The 27,311-nt window shown below is 42.7% G+C and overlaps 1 protein-coding gene across 4 annotated transcripts in view; it reads left to right on the top strand.

The window, feature by feature from the left end:
- PNPLA7 (patatin like phospholipase domain containing 7) overlaps positions 1 to 27,311 on the top strand; it is a 134,000-nt gene that overhangs the window by 87,663 nt on the left and 19,026 nt on the right. For all 4 annotated transcript variants that reach the window (XM_052814281.1, XM_052814282.1, XM_052814280.1 and 1 more), the window contains 3 exons: positions 13,210 to 13,366; positions 20,745 to 20,861; positions 25,305 to 25,374. In XM_052814281.1, the coding sequence (XP_052670241.1) occupies positions 13,210 to 13,366; positions 20,745 to 20,861; positions 25,305 to 25,374 (344 nt within the window). The remainder of the gene's footprint in view (positions 1 to 13,209; positions 13,367 to 20,744; positions 20,862 to 25,304; positions 25,375 to 27,311) is intronic.

Genomic DNA, 27,311 nt, shown 5'->3' with positions numbered 1-27,311 from the left:
GTGCGGTGGTGGAGCTGACAACTCATACCCCAGCTTTCAGAGTGTGATGAAACATCTGAGGAATAAAAAGCTGAAATTTGAGGTGGAAACGATGTTCCAATGACCAAGTGCTGTCCTTGGGATGGACAGTTTGCTCACATGATGCAGACAACACGTTTTCCGTGCTCTAGCTTCTTTTCCTGTGGTGCAGGTGATAGTAGCATCGTGGTTATAAAACCCTGATGTTCAACCTTTGGCAATAACAGAATCTCCTGGGGAGACTGCGTGAAGTTTTATGGTGGAGGTGCTTTGGATTCAGTTCCAGCAGTTAAGGAAGATTAATCCTCATCCCTTGACTAAGACACATAACTAATGGTATCGGGCTTTTTACTCCTATCAGTGGGAGAATGTGTGGACGTTGTCTTAAAACTACCACTACAGAGCTGCAGTACTTGAAATGGAGATGGTGGGTTTGTAAGATCAATTACTCTACCTCAAATACAGGGTAGTAACTGGAAGCATGAGGGGAGTTGCTTTTTTAAACTATTAAACTTGACCACAAGCACCCAGACAATGTGCTGTTACAAGCATGTGGGGGGCAGGGGGAAGGAATTTGCTGCCTGAATTCAGAAGCTGCCTCCGGAGGTGTGCACTGAAAATACTGTCATAAAGAACACAGAGCAGTGTTTTTCCCCTATGGGATCCTAAACATGCTCAATATAGAGATTACAGAAGGGATGAAAGAAAATCCCATGGGAATTTCCTAGACTCTTGATGTTCCTCACAGAAGTTGGAACACAGCAAATGTTTTTCAGCTTCTTTGCTGAGTTCAAAACTTTACATAGACTGAGTCTAATGAGGGGCTCCCCAAGGTATGAGGGATAGGGATCTATGGAGCCCAAATATGCTGGTATTACCAGTTCCTTGTGCTGGAAAATAAAAGTAGTGCTCATCTTTAATAGTAAGTCCAGTCATCCTCAGGGTACTCCACCCCATGGGCTGGAAGGTAAGGATGAAGAGCATAACATAACCCCTTTAATCCAGGAGGAATTAGTTAGGGACCTGCTACGCCATCTGGACACTCACAAATCTATGGGACCTGATGGGATCCATCCAAGAGTACTGAGGGAACTGGCAGAGGTCCTTGCCAAGCCACTCTCTATCATCTATCAGCGTTCCTGGTCAACAGGGGAGGTCCCAGAGGACTGGAGGCTTGCCAATGTGACTCCCATTTATAAGAAGGGTCGGAGGGAGTTTCCGGGGAACTACAGGCCTGTCAGCCTGACCTCGGTACCGGGGAAGATCATGGAACAGTTTGTCTTGAGAGCGCTCACATGGCAAGTCCAGGATAAGAGGGGGATCAGGCCCAGTCAGCATGGGTTTACGAAAGGCAGGTCCTGCTTGACCAACCTGATCTCCTTCTATGACCAGGTGACCTGCCTAGTGGATGAGGGAAAGGCTGTGGATGTTGTCTACCTCGACTTCAGCAAGGCCTTTGACACTGTCTCTCATGGCATACTCCTTGAGAAGCTGGCGTCTCATGGCTTGGACAAGTGTACTCTTCGCTGGGTGAAAAACTGGCTGGATGGCCGAGCCCAGAGGGTTGTGGTGAATGGGGTGAAATCCAGTTGGTGGTGGGTCACAAGTGGTGTTCTCCAGGGCTCTGTACTGGGGCCAGTTCTGTTTAATATCTTTATCAATGATCTGGATGAGGGGATCAAGTGCACCCTCAGCAAGTTTGCAGACAACACCAAGTTGGGAGGGAGGGTCGATCTGTGTGAGGGTAGGGAGGCTCTACAGAGGGGTCTGGACAGGCTGGGTCGATGGGCCGAGGCCAATTGTATGAGGTTCAACAAGATCAGGTGCTGGGTCCTGCACTTGGGTCACAACAACCCTGTGCAGTGCTACAGGCTTGGGGAGGAGTGGCTGGAAAGCTGCCTGGCGGAAAAAGCCCTGGGGGTGCTGGTTGACATCCAGCTGAATATGAGCCAGCAGTGTGCCCAGGTGGCCAAGAAGGCCAATCGCATCCTGGCCTGTATCAGGAACAGTGTGGCCAGCAGGAACAGGGAGGTGATTGTTCCCCTGTACTCGGCACTGGTGAGGCCGCACCTCGAGTCCTGTGTTCAGTTTTGGGCCCCTCACTACAGGAAAGACATGGAGGTGCTGGAGCGTGTCCAGAGAAGGGCAACCAAGTTGGTGAGGGGCCTGGAGCACAAGTCTTATAAGGAGCGGCTGAGGGAGCTGGGGCTGTTTAGTCTGGAGAAGAGGAGGCTGAGGGGAGACCTTATCGCTCTCTACAACTCCCTGAAGGGGGGCTGTAGTGAGGTGGGTGCTGGTCTCTTCTGTCAGGTGTCTGGAGATAGGATGAGAGGAAATGGCCTCAAGTTGAGGCAAGGGAGATTTAGGTTAGATATTAGGAAAAATTTTTTTACTGAGAGGGTTGTCAAACATTGGAATGGGCTGCCCAGGGAAGTGGTTGATTCACCGTCCCTGGAGGTATTCAAAAAGCGAGTGGACAGGGTACTCCAGGGCATGGTTTAGTGGGCATGGTTGATGGTTGGACTCGATGATCTTGAAGGTCTTTTCCAACCAAAATGATTCTATGATTCTATGATCTTGAGAACTTGCTTAATAATGTCTTCTCCATGCTTCCATTGCTATCTAGATCATATATAATCTATTTAACCTTTTTCTTTTTCCACCTGGCCATGTCTCTGTTAGTATGTAAGTCTCTGTTTTCCCTTTCTGACACATCCAAGCCCTAAGATTACCCGGTTTCTTCACACCCTTTTCATTCCACTGTCATTCCTTCTTGTCATCTTTATATCTGCCCTTTAGTTCCTTTCTCAGTCTTTGCTTTCAAGTCCTCTCTCAAAAGACCTATTGCAAAAAATGTAGTTTGCCAACTGCCTCTACCATACTGGGGGGTGTCCTTATTTGTCACCTTAACAGAAATGCACTTGGCTTTGAAATAATTCTCAGATCACGCAGTGAGCTTCAGGACTGTGCTGCACTTTGCAAGTAGATTATTGACAGCAATGTTTAGGGTTGCTCTCAGTGGTTTATAAGGGGGTACAGGTATCCCCTTCATTTGTTATCTCTATCTCACAGTGCTTAAAATTCACAGTAAACAGAGGGCTGACAGCTTGAAAAATGTGTAAAAATTAGATTCTGATTCTTTGAAGTATTCAAAAAACATAGTCTGATAAAACACTTGTTCTGAAGTAAATTATAAAACAAAATTCTTGCTAAAACCATTGCTCTTCATTCTGACCTTGGTTAGGATAGTTCTGAAAGAGCAACAACAGCCTCTCCGAGGTGCTCGTGGTATCATGAGTTACTGCAGCTATTGAGGGTTAAATCACTGAAGCGAGGAATGGGCAGTCAGGATTTCACTTCACTGGTGTTCAGCTCCTGACGTCGCATGGGCTTGAGTAAATGGCTTAAATGGTTATAACTTATGTTCTCCTTTTGTAAAATGAGGCATTTGCCATCTCAGCTTTGGCATCTGTGCAGGTCGCCCTTTATAAATTGCTCTGAAGCGCTTGCATGGAAGAGAAGTATAAACCATTGCCATTAGGAATTGTTTGGGGTTTTAGGGAGGGTATTGTTATCTCTAAATGTATATGGATTTATGCTCTCATCTCATGGGTTGGATGTGTCTGGGGAATTTGCTTGAAACCTGACATCCAGCCCAATTATTATGATAATTCTATGATTCTATGATTCTATAAAGTTAACTCTATTTCACTGTGCAGTGGCTGAGGAATAACCAGGCTGCTGGTAACCCTGTGTTGTCTGGGTACAGTGCCAAGACATGGTCAACATTGTTCCAGGGGCTGCTGAGATTTGAGAGTATCCTTGCCCGTTCTGGGCAGCAAAGAGCCCACAAAAGCAAACCCTGTAGCCCGTAGCGAATTCTGGGCAGCACCAGCTTTGGTATCTTCTCCCACAGTGCAGAGATGCTGTAGGAGAGGGGCTCTGATGGAAGCCAACAGGTTCCTGAGTACCTGCCTCTGAAGCTGAGTCTGTAGGATGTGCCAGGTTCTAATCAGCTGGTGGGGGCTGCGTTTGCTTTCCTGGTATCATGGAAAGTTTAATGGCTGGATGTGGTGATGCGTGATCTTGCAGAGCTAATGTGGGTCCAGCACTGTCCTCAGGCAGGTAAGCAGCCTTGGTGGTGTGGAGAGCAGCAGTCAGTGGTGCTGAGCTCTGCTTGGGTTTGGCCAAGATCCCTGTCTCAATCTTGGTGTCTGGCAGTCCTGTACAGAGCCAGTCCGTCACAGACTGGGTCCTTCTACACTCAGTTCACACCATTTCCTAATTTCTACTTACACAAGATAAGAGTGAGGAGCTATTGCAGTTCCTGTTTTTTCTATTTCTCTCCCCCTGACACAGTCAGGCAGCATCCATGAAATTTGTGTTTCATTTCTGATTGCTTGCTCAAGATACTGAGATGACACATAAGGACTCTGCTTTCCTCTTCTGTAGCAAGACAGGTCTTGAAGAATATGCACTACTAAAAGGATCCCATTCCTCATCCTGATATAGCTGTAAAGGGTGTCAGGAAAGGGAACTGAAATATGAAAGAAACTTCAAAAATGTTTCTTCCCTTCTTTTAAACGGAAGAATGAAGCTTACTGTCCAGCATCTGCAGTCTGTCAGTGGCCAATAATGGCTGATAGAGCAAGATTTCTGCAGTATGGAAGTATCAAAATGATACAAAAGAGGCTGAATCTGCTTTGTGTCATGAAAAAAAACCCTGAATACTTGAAATATCCTTCCTCCAGTTCCCTTTCTTCAAAGTAATCCCTTTGTACACCAGGCCAAATCTGTCTTTTGACATTTGGAAGGGCAGAAAGTTGGCAGCCCTGAGGTTAATCCTCATGACCTTTGCATTAGTCAGCCTGCAGTCTTCACCCTCCTTCACGTATGGTTAGCCTGCTGCTCTGGTAGGTGCGTTTCAGAGGAAGGGAAGCTATTTAATGACCTGTAATATGTTTTTGTGTGTATAGATAGATATCTGTATCTCAGTGCACAGTGGAGTTGTAATTTTTCTTTATTATATCCCTTTTTGAAGCTCAGATTGAAGTATGGGGGCTTCAGAGCTTGTAATTATTCATATAGGTGTTTGGAGAAGTGGCCTGTGCCCTGCATGTTTGTCCTCTTGTCATGAGTAAAGCATCCATTGCCACATGCAGATAAACCAGACCGACATCTGAACTCCAGGGTCAGCCACGCAGTCAGGCTCCTGGATTCCCTATGTATTTCAAAAAGCAGATTTGATTTCAGGGCAATATCCAGGAGCTAAAATAACAGAGAAGAGTCTAAACTCTTTATCCTTAAAGATAAAATTACACCTTTAACTTGGTGTTTTACTTTTGGTGCTGTTTTGTAGAGGGTGAAGGAGAAAGATAAGGAATGTGGGTTCTTCCTTCGAGATGATGATGATAACTTATGTTTGGATACCTAATTTGAGTCTTATCCAGGTCAGCCCTAGAGTATATGTTTGAACAAACAAAACCTGAGTCCTAAAAATTAAATAGTGAGTTCTGAGTATTTGCTTTTGTTGGAAAAAAACTCATGAGACATGGCTGTGAACTTGTACTGAAGGCTTCAGACTTTCTGTTTGCGAATGGTTGGTAATAGACTGCAGCGTAATTGCTCCTAAGAGGCTTTGTTTTGATTTCTTCAGGGACAGACCATCTTGTGTATTGCCCAAGAGCTCAGCCATATTAATCGTGTTTATGCATCCGTTCAAAATTCTGCCTCAAAGTGCAGTTGTCTTAAACACAGACAGAGCTGTGTGGCTGTTATCAGATCTGAATGCTAATTGCTCAGTGAGTTGTGTAATAGTTGGGTCATCACATGCACATAAAAGCCGTGTTCATATGGCTTGGCACCCATATAATGCTTAATGATCTGATTTTTCTTTTTCCCATCAGCAGCACCTATGTAATTGCTCATTTGCTCCCATTGGCCATGGAGGTTGAAGATTTTACTGGCTTTTATTAAATCCTCCAAGCAGTGGGAGCTTGGGAGCTATCCACTTCAAAGTTACAACTTAAAAAAAAAAAAAAAAAATTAATTGCAAGTGGTTTATTTGGACTGTCCTGTCCCGATCTCCAGTCTTCAACCCACCAAACTCATTTAGTCATAGCAGTGCCTTTGATATACAGATGAAATTAAACAAGGAGATGGTGGAGTTGTGGTTTAACTCTTGTTACTCGTTTTGTACCTCTTTTTATCAGCTGAAAAGCGTGCTGTGTTACAGAGCTGCAAGTTTGAGGGAGCGCTTTCCATGTAGCAGTCGTAATGCTCTGTTGGCAAGTCCACATGCTTTCAGGAAGATGGTAAAGCTCTTGCATTGCTGTGATCTTTAGGAATCTGTCTAACTTCATCTGAGCAATGAGCTTTCCTGTTAAGAAAGAGGAGATTGGAGAAGTTGTAAGTAAAATCACAGTTAAATTCTTTAAAGTGCTATGCTTTTGTCTTATTTCTGCAGCTTCCAGACGTGCTCAAAATGGGTTCTTCTAAGACTTTTCACAAATAACTCTGAGGGGTGGGGGAAGGGAGGATATATTTGTTTTCCAAAGAAATTATCTTTCTTTGCAGATAACTGAATTGTTTCTTGCCTCAGAGCAAGAGGCAGGATTTTGTTTGGCATCCCCAAGCGGAGAGTGACTGGGGGGGTGCAGCTTGCCATTCAGCCTCTCTTCCCTCCTTCCTCCTCCTGCACACACCTACCAGAGCATGCTGCTGGCAGGTGGGATCAGAAAACAAAAACTCTGGTTCATTTCCTGATTTACTTTTACTCTGGCTGTATTTTATGTTTTTTCTCCCCTCCAATGGCTTACTCACGTATCCCTTTACACCCCAGGACTGGGTAGACCTGACAGCCCTCTGGGAAGGGCCGAACAATTTTCGTTCATGTACTTCTGTGTCAGGCACAAATCTCTCTGTTTAAAGCTTGTTCCAAAGTTAGTATATAAAGCAGAAACAAGATCAATGCTAAAAGGATATTGTATTTGGATTTTCTTGCAGGAACGTAGTTTCACTGATAAATAGGAGTTGCTTTTTCTGCCAAACATGCCTGCATAGCACTGAGTACACAGGGTTAATGTGCAATCTCTGTAGCATGGCAAGGCTAAAGGGAAAATGGCTCCTTAGCTCTAACTTCAGGACATGGTGGGAATCTGAGGGCAAAGCTAAGTGGGAGGATGAAACAAGGCTGTTGCTAATGAAGGGGAAGACAGGAAGAATTCAGGTCTCTGCATCAGTACGTGTGTATCTGGTGATAGTTTTAAAAATGGGCAGTGGAAGGGAGAAAGCTTCCTCCAGGACAGCTGCTGGGAAAGATCCTGTTGGTAGTTGGATGTTAGGTTGAGAACCTAGTAATGTAGGATTATTCCCTCTATTTAGCTTAGAAATGGGGCTTGCTTAATTAATCAATTAATGTTGTCCAGACTGGAAACTTCCTTGTAAGTGCACAAGTAGTACAGCAGGAGCAGAAATGCAGTGGTCTGTTTTCTGTTATCTTTTTGAGGTGACAGATAATCACTGTAATTATTCAGGCAAATTTATGATACTGGGAAGTTTTATGGTCAGGAAAGCTGGGAAATAATGTTATTGGAAAGATACAAGTATGATTAGATTTCAAAGCAACATTTATATATATTGTTGCAAAAGATTGAAGGTGCCAAATTAGAGGTAATACAGTTGCAACTCGTAGAAGACTTGCTTGATTTTTAAGTCAGTGACTGTGCCACTCAATGTCTGGATCAGCAACGAAACACATACCAAAAAAATGCTGCTTCTTAAAGAGAAGTTTCTTCTTTATTTATCTCACATTTCCAGATACCACTCTATATATCCCTTCATTTAAATAACATTTAATTTCCCCCCGTCCCAGTACAGTGAGCACCTCCAGAATAACTCTGAGAAGTATCTAACACCACCACCACAAATGATGTTATTCAGATAACAGTTCTGTAGCGGATGTAGCGGTATCCATTAGTCTGAGACCTGCCGATTCAGTAACCAGCCCCACTTTTGAGATCCGGGTCCGAGAAGTGCAGGTGAGCCTGCATGCCGTATCTGGCAGTGTTTTGGGACATGCTGTCCTTTCCTGTGGGCTGGAAGCTCAGTCATCTTCATTTTCTCTCTAGTGCTTTCAAAGCAGCATTGGGAGAACAGTTACTCAACACACCACTTTTGCACATCTCTAAAATGGGTATAGTAAATACATACTCATCTGCGCTTACCCCATAAGCTGGGTGATCTAATGACTGCTCGTAATGTGCTTTGAATCAAAGCTGTTATGAGAAGGAAAAGCTGTTTTTATTTATATAGCTTTGCTTCTTCAGGAGTTTTGAGGTTATGAGGGTGCCTTAACTCAGGTTTGTTACATTCTAGTGGAGCTTAGTAAAGTCCCCTTGGCAATTTCTCTACTTTTCTACCTACTTTCCCAGTTAACTAATCAGGAAGGTGGTGGAGCAAGCCATGCGTCCTGCTCCGGGGAGGCTTTGGTTAGAGACACAGTAGAGCTCTGCAGCAGCCATGACCTTAATCCTGTTTTTAACCAGAGGAAATAGCATCTCTTCAGTGCATTCAGAGAGATCTCCTTCGTCCTGATGAGTCAGTTAGGAGAAGAGATGGGTGCTGGGGAGGCTGAATGCCTGAGCTGTATTTTCTCTTCCTTTCTGAAACTGAAGTGGACTTTGGAGGTGGGCAGTGTGATCAAGCTGCAGCCTTGCCTTGCTGCTCCATTAGTCATGGTCTGAAAAACAAGTGTCCCCTCTCTGTGTGCTCACAGTATTGTGTTTTTTCTTTCTAATGCTGACAGGCAATATCCTATTGATATGTTAAATGTGGCTTGTGGAGAAAATATCGGTGCACAGGCTCTGTTTTTGTATTAATTGTATTTTCTTCAGCCCCCTGACCTAAGCACAGAAGACAGCCTGTATTCCTGCTGACACTTTAATCTGAAATGTCCTGCTGCATTTGCTCGCTTCTTCCTGAGAGTCGTATCTAATCTGAGCTCTTGGCAGGCATGTGTGGAGCTGACACATGCATGTCTCACAGAAGAATTTTTCTTTTATCAGTTGTGCTCTGGCCTTCGTGCATTACAGTCACATGCCAGTGGCATTTCCCCAGGGGGTGAAAGCAAGGACTTGTTTCAGTAGCAGGAATTTTCCTGAAAGACCTTCTGCCAGAAAGGCTGTGCTCTCTGCTTGCTGTGCTGTTATTTCAAGGAAGCACGTCTTCAACCCCATAACTTCTCTCCCTGCCATGTGGTCATTTATTTGTGGCCATTAGCAGTAAAGAAGAAATGGTGCTTGGAATTTAAGAAATACAGCACAGCTTTTGGAGGCTTTTTAAGCATGTTGAGCACAAGGTTGGTAAGTAGTGCAGTAAGCGGCGCTTTGGGGCAGCTGATGTGCAGAGCAGCCCATGACTTGCCTTGCTCAGCTCAGGTTGCGAGGCAGTGGCAGGGGTAAAAATGGAGCGTGACTCTTATTTCCAGTTGCTCCTCGAACTGGTTGATGCCGTTTCTGCTGTCTCTGCAAAGGGCACTAATTAATCAGGCCTGTCCTAGGAAGTGATATACAATGGAAAAGAGGTTTTGTTAAAATATAGACTGCACTTCTTGGGCAAATCTTTGGGTTCCGGTGCAAATTATTTGAAAGTAATCTTCTAGGCCATTTGTCCTTGGTGGCAGGAGTCCTTGTCACTGTCCTGGGGACAGGCGTTAATCCTGGCAGGGGTAATGCTCCATCCAGCTGCACTGTCAGGCAGCTTTAAGGCAAAGGACAGCTGCGTGTGCAGCTCCAGCAACATACTGCGCATCCCCTATCTGACATGCTCCTTCCTCATATGTAGGTGGATTTCCCTGTTCCTCCTTTCCTCTGGAGTAAGTGACATTCATCTCTGTGTCAGCCAGGGAACCGGAGGTTTTCCCCATCCCTTCCTCTGCTCCACGCAAGTGCTCTGGCACTGATGTGTACGTACAGCGTCGGCACAAGCAATCTTCCTTTGTACTCCTCTTGCCAAATGCTTGTATTTTCATATGTTGCCCTAAAACAGGACAGGTCCCCTGTGAAATTGTGCCTGGTATTACAATAAGTGCACAATTCCTGTTTTTTTTCTGCACTACTAGTCTGTTAACAGGGACCTAGCTCCTGGCTTCAATTTCTTTTCCTCTTTAGTCGTAGCACGAGAGCTGCCCACACCGGCTATCCATGATGCACCAGCAAGTTGTCAGTGAGCGGGATGTGTGCTGCCTGGCAAAGAGCCGGCTCTGGCACACAGCTTCTCTTGGCAGCCTGCCCGTGTTTACGTACGCCGTGAGCTGTGAAGAAGTGGCCAAGAGAGAACCAACTGCAAGGAGTTGTTGAAAAGTTTCATGTAGTAGTGTTGCTGGGGTAATGATGGCCTAAAGCTATAGGGAGGAGAAAAAACCCATTTAAATCTTTTAGGAGGCTGGGTGGTACATGGAGAAATGGGGTGGGTTTGGGCACATTTGCCTTTCTTCAGGATTTTAGTTTGCATAAATACCTTCAGTCAGGAATGCTCCTGTTCGGGATGCTGGAACTGGAAGAATCAGCTTTGTAGTTGTGTAATAAATTAAACATAATTTAGTCTGGCAGTTTATAGGAGGTCCCTTTCTGAGCAAAAAAAGTACTTTCATTCTCATCTTGCAGGTCAGTGCTTTGAAATCGATGCATCTGTTGGAGATACATGGCTGTTACACATTTAGCTGGATATTGGCAGGGACTCTGCTGAGGCACGACACAGAGGTGATGGCTTGCCAATAGAAGTAGTAATAATCTTTTGCTATTCATTCAAGGACATCATACAGCAAAGTAAATACAAATCCAGAGTGATTACATGAAATCCCTTGTATTTTATGGACTCATGAATGCATGAGTGAGGAGCTCCAGTTTCAGAAGAGGTTAAAGGGAGAGAATCCAGTCTGGAGCTAGTCCTGGGCAGTTTAGAGTTGCCCTCCAAGCAGGAAATGCTTTACAGTACTTAACACGTCTTAACAAATCCACATGATGTAGGCTTTCTCCAGAAAGCAGGTTGGGTAGTGTAAGGTCTGTTCCTCAGTGAAACGTCAGTGTCAGCTAGTGACTTATGCAGAGGGATAAGGCAGCAGTAAGTGCTAGGCACAAGAAGCAGATTGCAAAAATAGCTGTGACCTAAAACCCTAAAAACAATGGGCTACTCTGGCAGGGATAAAAATATAATTCTTTTAACTTAGGGTATCTTTTGAGAAGAAGGAATAGTAAAGCAGGGGAAGGAGAATTTGGAGAGGAAAGCTAAATGAGCCATTTTGTGCTCTTGGATTACACCAGTGCAGATCTGTCACTGAAGTCATTTACACCAGTATAACCAAGAACCTGTCTCAAAGCATTTCAGCAGCTGGAAGGGATTTATTTAGATGGAAAGAATGCACTCAGCATAGCTTGGCCAAATGACACCTACGGTGGACTTGGCAGCTGTTAGCAAGTATTTATAGGATGTAAACAGCAAGGGGAAGGAGGATGGAAATAGAGCAAACCGTGAGGGAACAGAAAAATGGGATGAAAATGGGAAAAGGAAGATTTTTACTGTTGTATAGCTTGGACTACAAAGCATCCATCCAGGTGGAATGAACTAACTGACATGCTTGGTATTAATCTGACAAAGCATTTGAAACCAGAGGCCGTAATTTTGTACTAATAAGAAGGCAATCAGCCTCCACTGCTAATTTCTCTGTTTTTGTAATGGTTCTGTAGAACAGACAGGAATCTCTCTCCCATTAGGGGATTGCTGTTTATAAGAACTGTTTATAAGATCAGATCAAGTGTTCCACCTCTGCTTTCTCATTTCTGATAGCAAGTAGTAGCGATTGCTTCAGAAATGAGTATTTGCAACAATTAGCAGCTTCTGAGCTTTCTGAACGCAAGGCTGCACCTCTTATTTTTCATGTTTAGTAGCCACTGACAGCCTGGTACCTTTGATTCATCCAGTCCACATTTAAATCCATTTGTGATTTGACCTCTTCAGCATGTGGTAACAGTGGTTTCCCCAATTTGTGCTTTACATACAAGTGTCTCTGTGTAAATTCTTTCCTTTACATTAAACTTTCTGCATGGTGATATCATTGGCTGGCCCTGCATGTCTCCCGTCAGTCATCATCTTCCCCAGTCGGAGATTCGAGTCTAGTTTCTTCTCATGTGAAGTTCCTTCCATATTCTGGTCATCTTTTATGCTTCTCTCTGTCCCTTTCTAGTTCTGCTATTTTTTTTTCATGAGAAGTCTGAGTTTGCTTGCAGTTTTCAAAATGCTGGTCCATCCTGGATGTATGTTCTTACATTTTCTGGCTTATTCTGCTTTCTTTAATTTGCCTTTTGAATTTGCACTGAACACTAGGTTAATATTTTTCAGAGAACATCCACAGTGGTTCCAAAAATGTCTCTGCGTGAGCAGAGCTAGTTAAGAGCTCATTGCTGTAGGGGCATTGCTACTTCTGTTTTTCTCTTGTCCCATCAGCACTGAAGTTCATCTGTTGTTTATCACTTGACTCCATCGTTGCTCTGAGGTCCTTCCACATTTCTTGAAATCAAGGAAGATTGCAGATTCACTATCCTGAAGGAATTTGTATTATCCTCAAATGCTGCCTCCTCATCTGCCCCTCTCCTGGGTCTGTGTGCTGAATGAAACTCCTACCATCTCATCCCTGTTTGTCTCATCTTGCTCTTTGTTTTCCATCTTCAAAGTCATTATTAATCCATGTGGTGACCCATCCCATGATCCCAGGCTGGCTGAGTTTCTTTGAAGAATCACTGGGAAAGACTCTTGTGGAAAGGTCTCTGAAGTCCAGCTGTCCTTGGCTGCTTTGGAAGAACTCTAGTAGAATTTTTTGATGCATTGCTCTCTTACAGCCATGTTGACTTTTCCCTTCCATATCCACTGGTTTGATTCTTGGCTGTTGTTTTTGTATCGCTGTCTTTCGTGCAGAAGTCCAGCTGAGTGCTCTGTGCTTCCTAGGATCTTCAGGGAGTCTATTTGAAGATTTCTGCGTTCATGACATCTTTTTCTGGCTTTGACGCTTGTTTAGCAAGAGATTGACAGTTCAGCTAGTACACACTCGAGTTCCCTTAGAAGGTGGCATTCATGTCTTTATGCTCTTTCAATGGCTGTTTGTCTGATAATGTTTTTTTTTTTTTTTCCTTGGCACAGGGGATGCTCCCAAGTGGGAGTTATCAGAGCGCTGATTGAAGCTGGCATCCCTGTAGATATGATCGGAGGAACATCTATTGGTGCTTTTATGAGTGCCTTGTATGCCGAAGAACGCAGCTACAATCAGATGAGGATTAAAGCTAGGCAGTGGGCCATGGTAAGCGTTGGAAATGTTGCACTTCTCAGATGGAGTGCAAGAGCTTAACCGCAAGCCTTAGCAGGCAGCAGTGCACAAGCAGCCACCCAAGGAAAGTGCAGCCGTCTGCACTTCGGTGTCTGTACAGCGAAAAGGGCCCCGGCCCAGCAGCGAGGGAGTGAATTGGGAAAGCCACTTGCTGTTGCGCTGGCAGGAGATGTGGGTGCCTGAGGCGGCAGGAGTCAAATGCTTGACTTTGCTCTGCACAAATTCTAGTCACACTGTAAACGTAGAGTGATGTTGTTTAAGTGTGTTAGCCTGTGTTTATCTTTGTTTTATCTTCTCTTTTTATGTGCTAGAATCTGTTTCCTTTCCAACTCTCAACAAATGTGTTTCTCTTTTGTATAATTTTCTCTCTTTCGTTCTCACATGCTGTCATTTTTCAGTGGAACTGATTGACAGAGGTAATCCTTCTCTAAACTAAATACAAAATGTGTAATTCACGGTGTAGCCTGAGAACTCCAGAGTGTGGTACTCTGGTTCAGGAGAAATTTTTAACTTTAAATATTTAATACAAGCAAAACCGTATTTTCATAGTTAAACCAAGGTTTGGGAACATTGTTTTAAATAGTGACTTCTGTGGGTGAATTTATTCATTGATAAGTTGTTGAGGAAAAATTGTACTAGCACCAGATTACACTGGTTCAAATTAACTAAAGGTGAAGATTAGCATTATTTCTGAAGTTTGCTAGTTACAGCTTTGCCTTGTTCATATGAAAACCACATTTTCATGTTGGTTTTCTTATTGAAAAGGAAGCAACATGGGTAATTTTCTAAATTAGATTAAGCTCTGGGTCTGCTTAGATCTTGAGTTTTAGGGAGAAATAGGAGTCTGTAGTTGGCACACGTGTACTGCTTACCTTTCCCAAGTGTCTTCTAATCTGCCATGGCTTTGAGACGAAATCTACTGTACCTTGGCAAGTTAAATAGTCTGGGGCATTAAAATACATATTGAGGCCCCAGTGTGTTTGTGCTGTCCTGGTGGGCAGAGGACCATGGGGCTCTGTTTCACCTCCCTGTCACTGTTTGCTAGAAGAATGTGGATTTTGTGCTTTTTGTTTAAAAACTGCCTGTGCCTGGCTGGGTTGGGAAGCACCCGAAACATAAACTGTGTATAATACAGAGCAGTTTGCTGGAATCACAAAGGTGGAGGAGACTTGAGATTAAGGACATAAAAACAATTGTACTGAATCGTATCAGACATCCCTTTAACCTTGCACTCTTTATTTCCCACATTGGTCACTACCAAATGCTTACAGAACAGCATCTGAGCAGGGTGAGCATGTGGTGATACCTCCCTGCAATGTTTTCCTAGTCTCCAGCAATTTGTGGCTCACTGCTCTCTCTCCCTTGCTCTTGGTTAGGCTGGAGTGATGGAATTTTCCTCTGTGCATTTGACCAGAGGATTATCTGCTCTTATTTGTTAACTTGTCAGATCTCTTCTGTGCAGGGGGTGATGCAGAGCTGGAAATGCTGTTTTCGGGGCTTGTCAGGGCTGTGCTCCCACCGAAGCCAGCCTCATTTCCAGCACTGCAGCTCTTGAGCTTGCCAGCCTAATCTGGAATCACACTTGCTTTTACCAGGAATAGTTAAAGATGAATTGAAGACATTTAATGTATTGATTAACTTTTGAACACAAATTGCAAAGCTCAGAGAACGTTTCACAAAGGAAAAGGCAGGTTTTGGCCCAGCCTCAGGCTGTTTGAGGTACTGGTACCTTGAAATCTGCAAATAAATAGCTGGAGGAGAGGTTAATGACCTCTGTTAGAGCAAACATTTCATCTTGTTAATGAAGAATGGATTTTCTTGAGGTTTTTCATGAGTGTTCTGACAAGCTTGCCATGTCCACATCCAAACCAGAAATTGTTCAAGGGTTTGAGAATGAAAAAAGAAAAGACTGCTCTGTTTGAAGCCCTTTTCACTGTTAACAGCACAGTCCAGCAAAATGGTTGCATTGTAAACTGAAGAAAACCATGAAAACCCTCTCTCCAGGATCAGATCACAGCTAATGTACAAAGTAGCTTGAGGGATTATAAATCTTTTTAACAGTGGCTGTTCTGAGTTATTTTCTCCTGTATTGTGTTGGAGCAACTGTAGACTGAGCAAGGAGAGTGGCTCCTTTCACTGAGCACTAGCTCTGTGTGTAACAGCAGGGAGATTTGTTGGGGATTCAGGAAGATCCACCCAAAGGAACCGAGTATGAGCGAGGTGACAAACCCAGCAGATAAGCCCCAAATTCCCAGTGTCCAGAAGTTACAGGACTGTTCCTGTTGTCCTGCAGAGCAGCATCATTGCCGGCAAGGACCACTGCAGGAGGCAGCTGCTGTGCAAGGGATGCTCTGGGGAGCATCCTTCATTAAGCCAATGTCACGCAAAAAGGCTTGAGCACTCCCTGCTACAGAAGCTGCTGATTCTGTTCCTCTGAAGCCTGTGAGCTTTTGCTGGTGAAGGTTATTGCTGGGTGCTCTTCGTGCAAAACCTTGCAGCCTGGCTTTTTTAGCGTGTAGAGTTTTTTGAAATGTTTTCACCATGTTGGATTAGATAACTCTGATACTTATTTATCTTTTTAATACATCAAAATAAATGCTGGTTTTGTCTTGCAGTTACTTCTCTTTTTGATATTTTTAGAGATTGGCATATCTCTAGGAGAAGGGATATTTTTAATGGGGTGGGTTTTCTGGACCTAATGAAGCAGCAAAGAAATAAATTACTCTTTTGTCAAAATACAGAGGGGTACGAAAATCACCTGTCAGGCTAGTTACTATATATTGCCTCTCTGTGTCTTCTCTACCTGTGTTTAACCAGCAAAACAAACAAACAAAAGCTTTCATGTTTGCAGGTTGTTGGGTTTCCTTGGTTTTTCAATTGGAGAATAAATATTTCAAAGTATAAGATTTCACAACGAATGGAATATTATGCTGTTGAAGGGAATACAGTTACAGGAATGTGTAGCTAAAAAGCTTCCCATAATGAGAATTAAAAATTGTTGGGTAGGATGCTGCAGTCATTTGCTGTCTGTGATTGATTGTGATTATATGACAGCTAAAATAAATGGGGGGGGCAGGTTCTGAGGTCGCAGTCATGAGGTTCTGCCTCTCCCGAATGCGGCTCTAGTATTTGTGCATTGGGAGATACTGTGGTTTAATGAGCTGATCTGGCCAAAAATTCATCTTTTCCCCCCTGCTGTCATGATAGTTTCTGGCCAGCTCAGCTCCCTGAGCTGCCTGCTGCAAAGGCAGCTGTGCTGACCCAGGGCGGGGGGGAGGCAGAACCATCAGCCCCAGTTTGGGTCAGATCAAGCTGCTGTCAGACTGGATCCTGATACTCTTCTTGATCCATTACATCTGTTGGTTTGAGGAAGAAAAAGCTGTTCTCTGCCATAACAAGGTGATGCCTGCACCTGTAGCCCATGTGGAACCAGGTGCAGCTTAACGATGGCTTGGGAGCACAGTGGAGGAGCACGGTGGCAGTGTGCAACTGCCCTGGCCTGGCTCAGCAGAAGGGTTAGTGGGGAAGGGTGCGATGCCCACTCCATGGGGACCACAAATGGTCCTTCTGCTGTGGAAGTCAGAGGGAGAGCATCATAAGTAGGTGCAGTGTTTCATAAATCACTTTGCATCCTACACTATTTTATTTTGTTTGTATGCCAGATCTTCCTGTATAACAACAGCTACAAGGACAGATCCCTGCAAACAAACACAAAATCTGAGCTGAGTGGGCAAATGTTGCCAAACTAGATTGGCATGAAGAGCAGACAGGATATTATGGGAAAGATACCTCCTGACCAGGGGAGATCAGCAAAATAAACTGGTACCAGTCCCCCAGGTGAAGGTAGTCTTGGTTACTGTGACTTAGCACTGGTTCAAGCACAGCAAAAGGTAATATGAGCTAAAGCAGCTTTAAAGTGCAAAGCGAATCCTAAATAAGTAAGAGGTTTGTTACAGATGCATGTTAATGAATGTGCACATATTGTCTCTTAAATTGGGTTGATGAGCTGCAGCAGAGAACCTGCTTTGGGTGTCCTCCAGCCTGCTGGTGCTCAAGGACAGCATTGGCCTGCCAAGGCATATTCTGCTGTGGTTTGGTGCTTTTTAATTGCATCTTTAAAACTTTATCAACCAGTTTGGAAGGTTTTATTCACTAGGCTTGTCTGCTTGCAAAAATTAAACCAGGGCAGATCGCTTTTCCCTTGTAAGCCAGCTGAACTGTTCCCTCTTGTTGCCTTTCAGATGGAATTCAGTATTTGACATTATTAACAACAGAAGACAAAAATACTGGATGTGGTTTTGTTAAATCTTAAAAATTTGTTACATCAAGAGGTACAGGAAAAATCTATTTTCATGTAGCGATAAGGCCTGATGGTTCATATTTACCATTTCAGTCGTATTATTTGGGGTGTTGAAATTACCCTAAATCAAGGATTATAATTTGTGAGATTCAGATAAAAGGTTGCGTGCAAAACCCAAACATGCCTATTGCTTTGAAACGTCCTGTTAAGGCACCAAACCATCCTATTTCTACCCTGTAGCGATCACGTCAACTAATGATCATGCAAATGCATGTTAATGTTGCAGGATCAGGACATCTGAATCTGGTTTTAAACATACATTTACTTACCTTGCTTCTCTCCTTTACCAGACTCTGAGATGGCTGCGGTTTCTTAGATGGGTTAATTTCAATTTTCTTCAACTCTTAGATTTCTTAATAGTTTACCTTTAAATCTGAACTTCCATTATCTGTAATTCCTGCCTTCAGGATAAATATATCCCTGTAGTGCTCTTTATCTGAAACTGTTGGCCTAAGTTATTTTTTTTATTTCATCTTTAACATTTTTTTCTTTGTGAATTCCTTTGCTTGTTTCACTGAAACTTCTATGAAACACTGAAAAGGTACTAAAAGAAATTTTGGATGCTATCTCTATTAGTTTAAAAAATATTTAATCTGTTCTGCTGTTTTAAATTTTTGTTCTTGCAATAAGTTTTCCCATACCCTTGCTTATTTTTATACTCAGGAACATTGAAAAATCCTGGGATTGTCCTGGTTTTTGACACCATTTTACCACCATTCTGCATCAAAGAACAAAATAGCCAGAGATTACAATTCAGGTTTCTTTTTGTCCATCATCATGTGCATTTGCTCTTGTTCTTCTGCTCTGTGAGAAGAACCTTGTCCCTTCCTTGTTGAAGTTGCCTTATGCCACAGGGTAGCTTTTAAAAATAATTTTAGGATTGAAGGTCTTTTTAAAAAGAAAGCTCATCTTGCAGCAGAGCTGTAGAAATGAAAGTTCATGAGAAGTTAATGAAGGATTGCAAAATACCTGCTCACTCCGAAGAGAACTGGTAGAGATGCCTTAAGGATGCGCTTCCATCACTGTACTGTAGGGAACCAAAGCTGCATTATTCTTGGAGGTTCTGGTGTTGGCCCTTGTGCTGCTGGTTAGTAGAGAAGTATGAAGTGGAGCAGAAGTCAGAAGGCTCTGGCTGCCTTTCCAAAGGGTGATCTTTAACTTCATTTATCTTGAGAATGGTAGGTGGTAGCAGCTATTCTTGGAAGGCTGAGGGAGGCTGTTGGCCATAAGCGTCAGCTAAAAGGGCATCTTCCAGTTATGAGAAACGAGAATATTAATAAATAACTGTTAATTAGAAGTATTTTGTTCATGTATGAGATTACTGCAAGCATTAATTGCAGGGAAAATGTAGAGGCTCAGCGTTCTAAAGATCACTTGCCACAAGGATAGCCCGACGTTTGGTGCTGAGCTGGAGAGATTTTTCTTCAGTATTAAATAAAGGACTTTTTGTAAATGCCTCTTTCCCTGATTTAATCATTCTAAGTAACATCAAAGACCGAATCCCTATTTTAAGTACAAAACTAATTCCATTTAACTCTGAAGCTGTGGGTAGCGTGTCTATAGTTAGGTTGGCACACTGTCGTCGCCCCATCAGAATCCAAAATGAAGACCTGAGTGAAGGTGACAGGTTCATAATTGGTTTTGTGCTAAGCTTTTACATTCTACCATGTTTCCTGTTTATATACTTGTTTTTAAGGATCTTTTTTCTTTTTTTTTTTTAATACTTGGACATGTATTCTCTGGGCAGATACCTAATATATATTTAAAAGCAGCTGGACATGACAATGTAGGCTAATCCTGCTCTTCTTTAAATAATTGCTAAAGGAAAGCAAAGGCCAGATGTCAATCACAGATCTTTTAATAGACTGCAGGTTTAGAGGCTGTTTCATGCTATAGGTCTCTGACTGGGTACAATGCCATATTGTCTGTTAAGTTGTTTGTTAAATTATAGAGAACACATAGAGAGAGAAGATATTTCATCTAATAGAAATATTTCATCCAGTGAAACCCTATTTAAATGCAAATGAGTTAATTGGGCTTTTTGGTCTTCTATTGCATTTTAACCGAGTATGATGTAATATATTAGGCATTGAATTTTGTTAGGATTTATTAGGATTTGAGACCAATAGCGTGGGTTTGGGACAAATGCAGTGGCCATTATGTCATATAGTTTAGGTATTTTCGTCATTTTATCTTGTAGGTTAGTGCACAAATGTAATGCACTTGAAATGGGGGGAAAAAAAAAAAGAATCCATGGAAGCTTAATTACAGTATATGTGTGTTTAGAAGAGACACATTTGACAGTGCCTGCTGCTGTTATGTAATACAATAGGTATCTATAGTGCTTTAAGAAACCTAATGTGATTTGGTTTATCTAGCTTATGTGAGTGCCCGCAGTAGTATCTAAATGCTGACTACCAAGCAGCAGGTGAAGAGCACAACTCACTTTGGGAATGAGAAATCATGGACACTGATACATAGAAAGCGTGTTTAAAGCTCTTTAACATGTGACTGACTTAACCTTGTTGCAGTCCCAGAGAATCACATTCATGGTTTTGTAAGTGCTTACACTGAGGCAGATAAAAGATTTAAGACTGGAAGAAAAATTAGGTGTGATCCACAAATGAGAAGAGATGTACGAAGACATAGATATGCCCGTGCACACTGCTTTAGAGGGATGTTTTGATTTATGGGTAGAAGGGAAATGATGCAAATGTACATTCTTCCATAGCCTTATTGCAAACTGGCTACAGAGTTTGCTGCTTTTTATTTTAAATTTATGGTACCATACAAGGAGTTACTGATTGTAGTTGTATTTCTGTCCCCTTGACAACTTTTGTACTTATAATAGCAATGCTTCCAACGTGTTGGCTGTAGAATCTGGAATATGTCGTCTCTTGAATTGCATACATTAATATGGATTAATATGGTTTCTTGCAATTTACCTTTGAAATGCCTTTTTTTTTTTTTCCCCCCCCCCCCCCCACTTAGGTTATGAACTCAGTGTTTAAGACTATTCTAGACTTGACATATCCAATAACCTCTATGTTTTCTGGAGCAGCTTTTAACAACAGCATCAACAACATCTTCAAAGATAAGCAGATAGAGGTAGGTTGCTTATTCACTTTATGTATGGTAAATGATGCCCCTGTATTCTGTTGTAGTAGAAGTAGCTTTCTTCCATGGTAATATGAGATATGGGGCTGTGGGATGACAGAAAACATGTTAAAACTGTGAACGTAATGTCACATGAATATAGGAAGGAGCTATTCTTTCATTTTGGTGGATTTAGAAAACACAAGGAGTAGATTATTTGTAGCTACTTCTGTTCTGTTTGACAAAGGGATCCCCTCGTCTGAGAGCAGAAGTTAAAATTGCATTACTGAAGTAGAACTGCTGAGACTTTTATCGTTATTTTTCTGCAAATCAGGTCTAAGAGACCCTTAGGGCATAGCAGAAGAAGGTCTTGAAGAGGGTAGCAATGGGTTTGGCTTTTTTTAAATTTTATTTTTGAAGCTAGAGGGAGTTTTATGAACAGCCTATTGAAAACTGCAATAACGTCAAAGCGTATTGTTTCCTGTTCTGCATATGGTGACCTTTTTGTAATTGCTAGATGTCGTATGGTCTACCTGAGCTGATAGCCACATTCAGATTCCCACCTATCCTCCGTCCTTCAGCAGTAGGAATTTATAAAGCACATTATCAATGGTTGTCTTCCAAGATCACCATGCTTAGAGAGTGTTTGGGTAGTCTTGCAATCTTACCTCGTTTGCAGTTTTAACCAAATTATTCCTGTGTTTTGAATCCTTGTGATAAAACATTATATAGCAAATGAACACTATGTATACTTTAAATACATTTATTAAAAATCATCTAAAACTTTCCCTACTTAAATGTAAGTATAAAAGTGATTAATCATCACATGGCTTAAATTAGCATTTTGCTGTGCAGAGTGGATGGTGCTGGAAACAAACAGGTTTTAGAGTGATAAGTCCCTTCTCAGACTGGAATTATTTTTGTTTTGTTATTTGGGCAGCACCAGCCATACTCTCATTTCTTTAATCATGCGTATCCCTTCCTGAAGCATGCCAGCTCCTATCTTTGCTTTTAGCAGTGCCTGATAGGAAAACATGTGATTGTCCAATGACTAAACCAGCTCCGCTCTAATTGCTTTGACATAGCCGAGGAGCTGCCTTATGCAATGCACTGAGACCTTCTCGGTGGTGCGAAGCACTGCCTTCTCTTGGTTAACTTGGTGTGACTTGTGGATGGTACCTTGCAGAATGAAGCTGTAGGATAATGCTGAGCAGAGCTTTGAGAAGGAATGAGTGACAAAATGGAAGAAAATCTCCTCTGAGATTAGGTGGCCCCAGCTTCCCCTGCTTTTGATTTCAGCAATTTATTGTACTTCCCTTTAAGATGTAGTAGATTCCTTCCTTATGATTTTTAACAGCTGTAATTGTATGATCTGTTCTAACATTGCATTCACAGGAAGGTTTTGTCCAAGAGAAATCCAGTTCTGAGGCATGCAACAGCGTCATCTTTGTGCGCACATGCTGAGTGTCATAGTGTCTTTCAGTCTGTGCCTGAGAATTTCCTCACGTTGGAAGACTTCCATCAGATAAATAAAGAGAAACGTTGTGTAGCTCTGCAAGGAAAGAGGCAGTTACTCCTTCATTGCAATTCGTGTTATCAGTGCAGGTTAACCAGTCATGCCACTAGACAGACAGAAATTGAAAGCTGCCTAAGTGTAGAGGGCAACTTATAAAGTAACAGAAGCTGAACTAAGAAGCATTAAACCTTGAACAAATGTTTCCGTAAAGCATTATTTCAAAGCATCCAAACTGCAAACATCCATCTTTTCTCAGTAGTTGGAAGTGTTTTTGGAGGGGGCTGGGTAGCAATGATTTCCAACTGGAAATACATATTAGCAAGAGTTAATTATAGCCTTACAACCATACGTTGTGTTTGGATGCTTGGCCACAACTGCTTCTTCCTGGGAGGATCCACAGTGATTGTAGCAGAAGCTGAGAACTTCCTCCCTGAGGGCCTGGGGTGAGTAATGGCCCTTGTGTCTCTCTAAAAGCTTAAAATTAGCAAGCACTGGGCCAGATCCTCCTTTTTACTACCCGTGGCTGTGAGGTGGCACTCCTGCACTTAGCACATGTGCCCTCATCCCTCTTCTGCATCAGAGCCAGGGAGCAGAAGCACTTACGTTGAACTGCTATTTCTGACATTGTAAGGGAGGTTTCCATTTTCTCTTAAACTTGCTCTCTAACAACCCTTGTAACGTAGGTGTCTCCTGATTCCCAGCAGTGCTGTTTGTGGGGTAGCCCTGGTTACCAGCAACCCCCGTGATTGCTGCTACAGATGTCAGCCAAAGGCACTCCACAAGAAGAGATCAGCCTGTGCAAGTTCTTCCAGGAAAGCATGCAGAAATCCAGGACAGGGTGCTTGAAAGATATTTCTCAAGAAATACATTTATTTTCCTTTGAAATTACCCATCCTTCTGGGAGAGCACCAGGCTCTGGAATTTTTGTCTCCCATGCCAGAAGCACAAAATGCTCTTGCAAGTCATCTCAGCTGGAGGTTCAGGTGTGAGGAATCAGAAAAGATTTGTTATCAAGTCCTGTTTCAGACTTGAATAATGCTCTGTCTCCAAAATAAATGGAACAATATCTGAGAAATGCAGGCTTTATTATTGCATGATGGATCTTGGTTTAGTTTCCTTCATGCATGTGTTTTGCATGAAAATGAAAGGAAGAATCAGATAGACTTCTTTCCCCATTCCCCTATTTTTGCTTAAAATGTGGTTGACGCACTGAGATCTGCAATCATCAGAATATCTTTAGCATGGAGAGGCACCCCTAATAGTGTCGTAGTCACACTTTATTCATCCGCCTTCCTATGGCATTTATACCAGATGGGTTGTAATACTTGTGCAGCGCCTGTTAGCCTTCCCAATTCCACCATCTTTGCAGAGCTGCTTAAGAGATTAAACTCACTAGAAAAAAACCTCCTTCTTGGCAGTTCAGAATTTCATATTGAACAGCACAGAAACTTACACTAGAAGTACAGACTGAGCAGAGGGGGAGTGCTTCTCACTCATACTTGATAGCTGGAGTCCAAACCCTTGTTTGGCTTGAGTTTAAGGGACATCAAACCTATGCTAAAGAAGGCCCAGACACCTTGTCCCACAAGCAAAGAGGCTGCTGGATGGGAAAGCAGATTTACCTCTTCAGTCTTGATTCAGCTTTGCTGATTGACAGAGCTGTTGTTCTCTGGGCATAAGTTCAATTTATTCAAACAAGTCCTCCTCCTTCCCCTTTGCAGGCTACCCTTTCACTAGACACCATGGAGACCTCCCAAAACTATCCTCTCTCCAAGAAACTCCAATGCAGTTGGGAGGTCACCTTCCCTTTCAGTTTTTCCAGCTAGTGCAATGTGAGTACAGACATGGCTGAAACAAAAATGAGAACTTCCCCTGCCAGGAGCAAGGCTTGTTGGTTTGGTCTAGCGCCATTGAATAAACTTGTAAGGCACGCACTTAGCTCAGCTGTTCTTTTTGTATATCGTCCTCCTTCTTATGTACCACACTCCTCACTGCTATTTTACACTGCAGTATCTCAAGCAACTTCTGGGGTCTTCTTGAAGATCTACCTTGCAGGATCTTTTGCTCCTGTTGGTAATGCTGCAAAGTTTTGTGTTCTCCTCTTTGACTCTAGGCAGCTTTGGGTCTCAGCAGCATTGTTCTGCATCTCCTGCTGAAATGACCCATAGCCTCATCACCACGAGGCACAAATTGAATATCATTTAGTCAAGAGGTCATGACTCACGTTCTTCCCAATTTGTCTTAGGCTGTGGTGTCTCAGGAACTGAGATGCTGCCTGCTAGTCTTAGGTTGGGGTTAGAGGGAACTGAGGAGTTGCATACTCATCCATGGTGAATATGATTATGGAAGACTTGCTCTGTGCAGTGGATGAACACCACCTTGAGTAGAAACAGTTGGGTGAAATGCAAGAATGGCTGTACTGGGTGAGATCAAAGTCTTTCTAGCTCAGTGCCACATCTCCAGGGGAGGCAGCAGGTATCTAGCGACCAACATAAGAACTGAATATATAAGAGGTGAGTCTTCCCTTCACATTGTCCTCCAGCAATAAACAGCCTAGGGATCTCTTTAGATGAGAGTTATCAGACCGCCACACTTGATCTGAAAGAAAAACAGATATCAGAAAGGTAAACTCTAGTTTGAGTGATGAGGTTTCTGTGCTGCTCTGTATGCTGGACAGTCTTCTGGAACAAGTATTTCTTGCTATTAAAAAAAGGAAATAAGGATTTTTGTCTGCCTTGGTTCTGAATGAAGTGTTTGCATAAGAAACAAATTTATGAACTTAAACACAGGGCTGACGGGTTTTTCTCCATCGATGCAGGCATTTGTGTCTGCAGCTCTGTTAAGATACAGAGGTTGTTGCTTTGGTTTGTGTTGGGCACGGGTTTTAGTTTAAATGCAAGGTTACAGATTTAGTAAAATTGGGACCCCCTCTGTTGCAGGATCTGTGGATTCCTTACTTCACTATCACAACTGACATCACTGCCTCTGCAATGAGGGTCCACACGGATGGTGAGTGTGCAGGTGGCCTTCTCCAGCACCAGGTCTTAAATAATGATTTGAGACTTCATTGTTACCCCTTGTTCCTGGAATTTTTCTTGCCTTTAAATTTGTCTTTCCTTTTGTTTCTCTCTTCTCTGTTATTTGCTGAGCACCAAACTGTGGTTGTACACAGATAACAGGGAACAGAGCTGTTGGGAAGAAATTAAATGAGGTGCTCTATTTACTGTTTAGAGAGAAAATGGGTCCATTGACACCATTCTGTTTCCTTAAAACATCTCGTGAAGTGCAGGTGTTTTATCCATAAATCAGACTTCATGCAACCAAAACACTTTAAGATACAAATTCCCTATAAATGAAGTGGTTTTCCCAATAGATTCCTGTGCCTGAAGCAGAGGCTGGGTTGGGTTCTTACTTGTGTCCAGTCCTCTTTATTTCTCTGGTGGAAAACTGTGGTGTACTTTACTGACTGAACAGAGGAGAAAGATCTGAGGTGTCTGCTCTGCTGTCAGGACGTGGTGGCAGCCCTGTGGGACATTTGCTTTAGCTTTTGTCTATTTGGGGTAATGGTGCAGTGACTCGGGCTTCAGTGAAGACGGTACAAGCCTACGAGGTGCCCCAGATATTTCCTTGGGTGGCTGAAGCCTTCGCTGCCATGTCTCTGATGTTTTGTCTTTTGAGCTGGCTCAGGTAAGGCTCTCCATTCCTGCCGTTAGGGCGTGGGTTACAGAACCGCTAAATTACACTGATATCGGGGCTTTGTTGATCAAGGATGACCAAGGGAGCTAAAACAAGCAGAAAAAGGATACAAAACCTTTCTTAGAGGGTTTTTATTCCCGTTCTGCAGCAGGTTAAGCCAGTTGAGGTCAGGAAACTCACTCCATCTAGCTACTTGTCCCTGTGGAAGTTTAATGTAAGGATAGAAATCAGCTGGAGAATGGTTATGGTTGTCTCCAGAATTCACTGAAAGGAGAGGAAGGAAGTTTCCAGCTGCTGCAATTTCCCATCTTGGTTTCATCTGTGGGGTGTAACACAAGAAGTCAGCATTTTTCTTGGGTGGAATTTCCAACTCGACTAAAACTATTAATAATAAAACCCAAATCTGCCAGTATTGACCTGTGCTAAACAGTAGGAATGCTTAGGTTATAATTAGAAACAGAACTGTTATATATTTTTAAAAGAAAAGAAAAAAAAAATTCTCAGTTAGCTGAAGAGTTGCTGTTTGAAGCACCAAGTAGTCAGTTATTGAGATGTGAGCTAAAACTGCAAGTCTTACTTATTTTTGATATTTTAAAGATTCGCTTGTCAGACAAGACTCTTGGCCTCTTTGTAAATGCAGTGTCTTCCCAATTCAGCTGATGCAAATGTTAAGAGAGAAATCAGTAAATAAGAGCCTTAAAGCAGAATGTTTTACAGGAAACAGATCCAATCAATTTCTACTAGATTAAACTTTCGAACAGCTTAAAAGATTATAACTTTCTTCCTCACAGCACTATTAACAGAAATGTCCTAAGGGATAAGATCACCACCATGCACTTGCACTGGTTTTACAAGTGTGAAGATGTTTGCTTATTACAGAGCAGGGAAAACAGAATTTTGGGGCTTCTACAACATATATTTTTCATGTTCAGCTCCTGCTAAAAGTCTGGTTTTTGTGGATCTCTGTAGAATATAATGGCTTTAGCTGCACTTCCATCTGCTTATTCTTTCTGCCTTTGTCCCCAGGAGAAGCCTTTTCCTTTCCTTAGCAGTGTAAGCTCACCAAAGCACTAAAGATGATCCCTGCAGTCAGGCATATGCTGAAATTTCCTTGAAGGCAATAAATTTGAGGCATGGGCTTAAAACTGTGGTTTCTAAGGCCTTTGCCTGGTAGTGTGTCTGAATAGCCTTCCCCCTCCCCCCCCACCCCAGCCAGGATTACGGTATAGAAAATAATAAACTGCTTTAAT

Source organism: Harpia harpyja, chromosome 19, assembly GCF_026419915.1.
Source record: "Harpia harpyja isolate bHarHar1 chromosome 19, bHarHar1 primary haplotype, whole genome shotgun sequence".
NCBI lineage: Eukaryota > Metazoa > Chordata > Aves > Accipitriformes > Accipitridae > Harpia > Harpia harpyja.
Note: the sequence above shows the minus strand (reverse complement) of the source record. Positions and strands in the feature narration are given on the sequence as shown.